Source organism: Eretmochelys imbricata, chromosome 1, assembly GCF_965152235.1.
Source record: "Eretmochelys imbricata isolate rEreImb1 chromosome 1, rEreImb1.hap1, whole genome shotgun sequence".
Taxonomy (NCBI): domain Eukaryota; kingdom Metazoa; phylum Chordata; order Testudines; family Cheloniidae; genus Eretmochelys; species Eretmochelys imbricata.
This window is the reverse complement of record NC_135572.1, coordinates 42,447,989-42,456,247: the sequence shown is the minus strand read 5'-3', so window position 1 is coordinate 42,456,247 and position 8,259 is coordinate 42,447,989. Positions and strand designations below refer to the sequence as shown.

Below are 8,259 nucleotides of genomic sequence, written 5' to 3'. Positions count from 1 at the left end.
ATTTGTTTAGCTGTAACGGTGGTGTGTTTAAAATTGTAGACTCTCACTTTAAATTTCAGCGTTTATTCCTGGTCCTGCTTGCAAGCAGCAGACACCATTGATTTAGTCTACTTAATGTATCCTCTCTACACGTACACACATCATCTGAGAGCTTATTATGTCTTCTTTAAGAAGAGGTATGATGTGGAGCTGCCAAGTGAGGCCGTTACCATAAAAATGTGGATAAACAGACACCCTCAACACATTAAAATGACCTCTTTGAAATATCTGCATTTGTTTCTATTAGTTTAATGACTGTTTTATTTCAAACCATGAAATTAGATTTCTTTGTGATCTCACAGCAACACTATAAAGGCTAGAACAAAATAATAAATTTGTACAGGTATCACTGAAATGTAATGGGATCTTACCTACCACCTCCCTGAGTTTGCGAAAATCTGCCTTCTTGAAATCCATTTTCTTTCTTATGCTGTTTTTCCCTCCTACCGTTCCTTAGAATCATGAACTCATCATTTCATGATCAATTTCACCTAAGCTGCCTTCCACTTTTAACTTCTCAATCTGTTCTTCCCTATTTGTCAAAATCAAATCTAAGACACCTTCTCCCCTAGTGGCTTTCTCCACCTTTTGAAATAAAAAATTGTCTCCAATGTATTCTAAGAACTTCTTGCATAATCTGTACCCCACAATATTATTTTCCCAACAGGTGTTTGGGTAGCTGAAGTCCTCCATTACCACCACATCCTGTGCTTTGGATGATTTTGTTAGTTGTTTATAAAAAGCCCCATCCACCTCCTCTCCCTGGTTAGGTGGTCTGTAGTAGACCCTACCATGACATCACCTTTGTTTTTTACCCCTTTTATCTTTACCCAGAGACTTTCAACAAGGCTGTGTCCATCTCAACCCCAGTCCCCAGTGTATACATTTTTGATATAAGGCAACACCTCCTCCTCCCTTTTTTCCCTGCCTGTCTTTCCTGAGCCCTACTATACCAATATTCTAGTCATCTGTATTATCCTACCAAATATATGCGATGCCAACTATATCATAGTTATGTTTATTAACTAGCCTTTCTAGTTCTTCCGGTTTATTCCCCATACTTCTCATATTAGTATACAAACATTGAACATACTGATTTGACACCCCCGCCCCCCTTATGTTCTCTCTTTTCTCTGCTGTAAAGGCACATGCTCCACCCAGATTCTGACCCTTCTCCCAGCTCTCCATGTTTTTTACTTACCTGTGGGCTTTTGTCTCCTGCCCCCATTGAACCTAGTTCAAAGCCCTCCTCACTAGGTTAGCCAGTCTGTATCCAAAGATGCTCTTTCCCTTCCTTGATACATGGATCCCATCTCTGCTCAGCAGTCCTTCCTGGAACAGCATCTCATGGTCATGGGTGGCACTTGAACCACTGGCTGGGCGGATGCTAGCCCTCAGCCTCGCCCCTACCATCCCCTGGACCAGCCTAGAGCCCCCAAGCAGGGCTGCCAGCCACTGCCCCAGGCTACCGGCGAGTGGCACGGTCCCAGCACTGGAGTGCTGGGAGGGCAGGTGATACAGCTCCATCCCTGGAGCTCCAGAAGGGTGGTTGGCGTGGCCCCAGCCCCAGAGTCCTTGGAGGGTGGGTGGGGTGGTCCCAGCCCCTGAGTGCTGGGTAGCATGTCGTGGCCCCAGCCTCCCCAGCCCCAGATTGTCAGGTGGCGCAGCACCAGTCCCGGAGTGCCCGGAGGGAGGCACATGCGGCTCCAGTGTCAGCCCCAGCCTGAGCCGGTGCCCCTGCACAAGGGAACTAGGAAGAGTGGGCCAGAGCAGGAAGCAGGAGGGAGTCCGGGGGCAAAGCATAGGCGGGGCCATGCCTAGCCATTTGGGAAGGCCCAGCCTTCCCCAACCTATGATACCCGCTGCCCATGCCTATGATCAAGGAAACTGAAGCTCTCCTGGTGACACCATCTGCGCAGCCAGTCATTCACTTCCAAGATCCGTCTGTCTTTGCCTGGCCTCCTACCTTTGGCTGCAAGGATTGAAGAGAACACCACCCACACCCCCTGCTCCTTCCCCATTACTCCTGGAGCCGGAGAGCCCTGTAGTCACTTCTGATCTGCTCAGGGTCATACCTCGCAGTATTGTTAGTGCCCACAGGGATGAGTAACATGGGGTAGTAGTCAGAGGGCTGGATGGTCCTCCACCATCCCTCTGTAACCTTTCAGATCCGGGCTGTCAAGGTTCCTTCCCCACTCTGAACTCTAGGGTACATGAAACAATGGTCTCTGTGTATATAATGTCTTCTGCAGTTTCCACGGTATGCATCCGATGAAGTGAGCTGTAGCTCACGAAAGCTCATGCTCAAATAAATTGGTTAGTCTCTAAGGTGCCACAAGTACTCCTTTTCTTTTTACTGATGCTGAGGGAATTTCCGCGCCGACCCCGCGGGTCCTTCTCGGCACTGGATTAGTGGAACTGAGGGCAAGGTAAGGGCACAGGCTTCACTCCACCATTGCGCATGGCTAGCACTGTTCGCTCGTAGAGGGCTCCGTTTGAGTTCTGCGTTGCTTCTGTAGCCGCTTCCGGGAAAATGGCGGCCTGGAGAGCGGCTCTGGCTGTGGCTGCCCGGCGTTCCCTGAGGGGCAGCGTCTCCGGGCTGCGGGCCTCCGGGAGCCAGCAGCGGTGTCCGGGTCTGTGGGCTGCAGCTGCCACCCTGGTTGGAGGAGGCTCGTTGGCAGCGGGTTACAGCGGCTGGTGCGGACGGCCAACGCCCGGCGGGTTCCTGACGGTGCTGGCTCAGGTACGTGATCAGCTTCCCGGGGCAGGGCTGTTACCCGCCATAACTGCCGTGCCCACCGCGCTCGCGCCCTGGGCAGGGGCTGTTACCCGCTCTAACCCCCACCGCCATACACACATGCACGCACACAGACGTGGGAGCCCAGGGCAGGGACTGTTGCCTGCTATAATCTTCCCACACATACGGTAGCCTAGGCTAGGGGCTCTTACCCGCTATAAACTACCCCCCGTCGCCGCCCCCCCGTCCCCCGATACACAGACACCATTCGCTGGGGCAGGGGGCACTGGGCTGGGGTTGTTGCCTGCTATAACACCCCCCCACACACACACACCTGGTAGCCCAGTGCAGAGCCATTACCTACTATAGCTCCCCGCTGTCCCTACCCCAACTCGGTAGCCTAAGCTAAACTCCTCTTCTTCTCAGTATCCCACAAAGCCCACTGACCACAGCGTATGCAGATTGACACTATGATCCAGTGCAGTACAGTTTATGTCAGGAAAGCCTGGCAGGTGAAGAAAGGTGTATAGACAGTAATTACACAGTATCTGACCCAAAGAAGAGTAAGTGACAGTGGAAGCTGGTGACATCTCTGCTTAGGTACGTGCATATGAAATCATCTGATAGCAAACCACAATGATCATACTTTATCTGTCCCAAAACTATAGATAGAGCCCTCCTGGAAGAGCCTCCATTGCTTAGTTCATCTGAGGTCAAGCAGGTGAGGTAATGCATGTATCTGGTCCCCTTGACATCAGGCAGCAACCAGGATCAACAATATTTTACTTAAGACAATCCTGGCCTTATTTAAATTAATGAGTTGTGCCATTGTCTTCAATGGAAGCAGGATTTCTCTCTTAGTGTTGAGTACCTTTCCCCATTCACTGTAAACCATAATCACACAATAATGTAGATAACACAAGTTGCAGTTGACACAAGTATGCATTCAATTAGTCACCTTTGCCTGTAATTGTTCATTTACAAAGTTTGTTGTCTGCTACACAATCTAAAGTAGTCACTTCAGCTGGCATTTGTGCATTTAAGGATGAGTATTTCACAAACAGAATGTTTTTGTGTCTTGTGTTCTGTCTGAATTGCATGGCTCACCACCAAGTAAAAATATTTTCCAAATGAGTCTATGTATTACTTCTGTTTGTGTTATGAATATTAGAATGTACTTGCCTATTAAGCATCAGTATGCAGATAAAGGATTACTGTCAGGAATACAGTGAGGTGGCAAAGTTTGCAGGTGATACAAAATTACTCAAGATAGTTAAGTCCAAAGCTGCCTGCAAAGAGTTACAAAGGAATCTCACAAAACTGGGTTGATAAGTGCAAAGTAATGCACATTGGAAAACATCATCCCAACTATACATACAAAATGTTGGGGTCCACATTAGTTATCACGCAAAAAGGAGATCTTCAAGTCATCGTGGATAATTCCCTGAAAACCTCTGCTCAGTGTGCAGCAGCAGTCAAAGCTAACAGAAAGGTAGGAACCATTAGGAGAGAGATGATAAAACAAAATATAACGTCACTGTATAAATCAATGGTACACCCACACCTTGAACACTGCAGGCAGTTCTGGTTGTTCCCATCTCCAAAAAGATACATTAGAGTTGGAAAAAGTACAGAGAAGGGCAACAACAATGATCAGAGATATGGAACAGCTTCCAACTGAGAAGAGAGATTAAAATTAAAAAGACTGTTCATTTTAGAAAAGAGATGGAGAAAGTGAAGAAAGACATGTTACTTATTCTTTCACGTAACACACAAACCAGGGGTCACCCAATGAAATTAATAGGCAACAGATTTTAAACAAACAAAACGAAGTACCTCTTCATACAACACTCATTCAACCTGTAGAACTCATTGTCAGGGGATGTTATGAAAGCCAAAAGTACTGGGTCAGACCTGGGTTCAGAAAAGAATTAGATAAGTTCATGGAGGATAACTTATCTAATTTAATGGTATTAGCCAAGATGGTAAGGAATGCAACCCTATGTTCTGGTTGTCCCTAAACCTCGGACTGAAGGTGGGACTGGATGACTGGGGATGGATCATTTGATAATTGCCCTGTTCTGGTCATTCCCTCTGAAGCATTCAGCCCTGGCCACTGTTAAGACTGGATACTGGGCTCAGTGAGCCATTGGTCTGACCCAGTATTGTTATGTTAATAGATTTTTTAAAAAACAAAACAAAAACCTCTCTTGAGAACTTCAAAACATTGTTATCCATACTAACGTCCTTTTCCGTTTGGGAGTGAAGTCTTTCTCTGTTTTCCTTAGGAGATTAAATTAATATGTGGCTTGTTGGATACATGGACATGCTTGTATTGCTGTCCTTTGGTCAGTTCTCATGGGTGGATTGGGTATTGGGAAATATACAAGAATTCTGATCACAGAAGTACTCCCAGAGCAAAAATTTGTATTTACCTTGCATTCTAACAAATACTGAACATATCGAAGAGTGTAGGACAGGCAGTTGCATAAAACTTCTAATCCTTGGTTTATTCTTGAGTCACAAAATAGAGAGGCTAGGATTTTGTCGGTGTTGCAGTCCTTATTGTGGAGAAATGACACTTTTCTAAGATCAGCAGAGTCGTTTTCAAAAAAGTGTGGTATTTTTATGATTAGTTAAATCTTAGTCCTGTCCTTAGTCCTTGAAAGTGCCCAATTAATAACAACTTTGATTTGCTAAATATAGGACCCTGTCATAGCAATAATACTGTGGGGCACCCAGCATTCAGGCCCATTAACATGCTTCTGGGAATAGTTTTAATTTGCTCTGAAGAGCCAACGTGTTGAAAATCACAGTATTTTTGTTCACAAAGTGTAGTTTCTTATTTCAAAACAGTTAAATGCTACATTTAAAATATGAAAATATCAGATTACAGTTTTAAGGATTACAAAAAATCTTGTCAAGGGAAATTTGCAGAGATAAGTATTTATGTATAATTAAAATGATTTTGTATAACCTTAATCAGGTGCCAAAATCATCACCTGAATGAATTGGAAGTAGTCTCACGATATGACACTTGTGAGCCCCAATATTTTTTAAAAAAATAACCACGAAGGAAAAGCATCTGAGGCTGTGTTGAATTAACATAGTTCTGGTGGTGATAGACCATGGAATAGCTCCCATATAGTAAAAAGAAAAGGAGTACTTGTGGCAGTAACACAGCTGTTACTCTGAAACCTCCCATATAGTGTTTGGCTAGCTAGGTGGTAGTACTCTTTGACCCTCTAGGTGGAACCTAGTATATCTAGGGACCGTTTGTTGTGGAAAAGTGGAATCATTGAATAGTAGCAGATCCCAGTAATTTAATTTTGTTTTCCATTTTCAGCAATAAAATTAGCTGAAATTCCATGCCACTTAGAGGCAAAGGTTCTGCATCCAACTTTTAGTGACTCTTGCCCTGAAATGTCTCAAGTGCTGACCATACAAACTGTGATACTGAGGCCAAGAATAGAAAATGAAAAGAAAAATAAGAGAATAAAAGAAAAATGGGATTATGAAGTCCTAAACTGAAAGGAGGTGGGGCATGTAGTAGTAGAGCCAGCATGGCATGCTCCTTGCAGGGCAGTCTGTATTAGATACTACTGGTAAAGCTCTAGTAAATGTAAATCTAAAATATTCGTAAGCAAATTGCACTGTAAGACTATTAAGTTGCTTATGCAGCTATGTTAGTGGTATGGGGAATTGTTCTGTGAGGAGCATGTGTTATGTTTGAGATTTTTTTTTCTTAGACACAGATAACTGAGGACTTCACTGGTTCGTTGTCCTGTTGAACATAAAGGCTACCAACCCACCTTTTATTTGTCTCACAATGTAACTCTTTGATTATGAATGTCCTAAGTATTTTTTCATTGTGTAGTATGATGGGGCTGATACAGAGGGACTAGTTCTGTAAAAGATAATATTGATAGTTCTATGCAAGTATTCATAAACATTAAATTAGCAGAAATTTAACTACCTTATGGTGATACAAAAGTACATTATTGAAATGTAAACTAGGAATTTTGAAATGTTTTGTAACTCTGTGTCCACCACCAAGTTGTAAATGGTCTAAAACCTCACATTTATTGTTTAGAACTTTGAATCTATTGCCATGCCAACATTTCCCACATTTCTCCACATACTTCTCCTTCCCCCCCTATCCTCCCCTTTCAGCCATGCAACCAGTATAGTTGTTGCATGTGAATTAACTGGTGAAGAATGATAATGATTGTTTGAGGTGTATCTGATGTCAAAGTGGCACTGTTTACAAATGACCTGCGCTATTAACCTGACCCTGAGTGTAATTGTAACAGTTAGATAAAATAACCGTTAATAACTTTGCTTAATTATCACATAACACCCTGATCTTGCAAAAACTTAGTGTATGCTTAATGTATGCACTATGAAGAGTTCCACTGATGTGGCTATTCATGTCTTCGTAGGATCAGGGCCTAATTTTTTCAAATATTACTTGCTCCAGAGCAGTAATGATAAGATGTGTGCATATAAAACTGTTTTTAACCATTGGCAAATGACTTTGTGACAAACAATATGTGCATCAAAGTTAGTTCTGAAAAAATCATTCTATACTTTTAAAAAAGAGTGTATTACTTATACTATGACAGGTTTCAGAGTAGCAGCTGTGTTAGTCTGTATCCGTAAAAAGAAAAGGAGGACTTGTGGCAACTTAGAGACTAACAAATTTATTAGAGCATAAGCTTTTGTGAGCTACAGCTCACTTCTACTATATTTTCCTTTCTCTTTCCCCATTTTCTCAAACCTGTTCTTTCATTATTTATTGAACTGAATATAAAAATATCTCTGGCACTGATCTGCTGCTGAAGTCTTAACTGAACTTGCCTGTTAAGTGACTTGTGCAATGGCCCTAATACTGTTAACATTTATATATGTGCTTACATTTACTAATGATCAGTGTCCCATTGATTTTTATTGGGGCTACTACTCATAGTGCATAAAGTTAAGCATGCCTGTAAGGGTATGTCTACACTTCGGAATTAGGTCGAATTTATAGAAGTCGGTTTTTTAGAAATCGGTTTTATATATTCGAGTGTGTGTGTCCCCACAGAAACTGCTCTAAGTGCATTAACTCGGTGGAGTGCTTCCACAATACCGAGGCAAGCGTCGACTTCCGGAGCGTTGCACTGTGGGTAGCTATCCCACAGTTCCCGCAGTCTCCGCTGCCCATTGGAATTCTGGGTTGAGATCCCAATGCCTGATGGGGCTAAAACATTGTCGCGGGTGGTTCTGGGTACATATCGTCAGGCCCTGTTCCCTCCCTTCCTCCCTCCCTCCATGAAAGCAAGGGCAGACAATTGTTTCGTGCCTTTTTTCCTGAGTTACCTGTGCAGACGCCATACCATGGCAAGCATGGAGCCCGCTCAGGTAACTGTCATCGTATGTCTCCTGGGTGCTGGCAGACGCGGTACTGCATTGCTACAGAGTAACAGCAACCTATTGCCTTG

At 43.7% G+C, this 8,259-nt stretch overlaps 1 protein-coding gene across 4 annotated transcripts in view; it reads left to right on the top strand.

Moving 5' to 3' along the window:
• Positions 1 to 2,566: 2,566 nt before the first annotated feature.
• Positions 2,567 to 8,259, top strand: part of MICU2 (mitochondrial calcium uptake 2) — a 257,427-nt gene continuing 251,734 nt past the window's right edge. For 2 of the 4 annotated variants that reach the window (XM_077809361.1, XM_077809352.1), the window contains exon 1: positions 2,567 to 2,782. In XM_077809361.1, the coding sequence (XP_077665487.1) occupies positions 2,573 to 2,782 (210 nt within the window). In that variant the 5' untranslated portion in view covers positions 2,567 to 2,572. The remainder of the gene's footprint in view (positions 2,783 to 8,259) is intronic. The other 2 variants (XM_077809379.1, XM_077809369.1) reach the window with 2 other exon arrangements.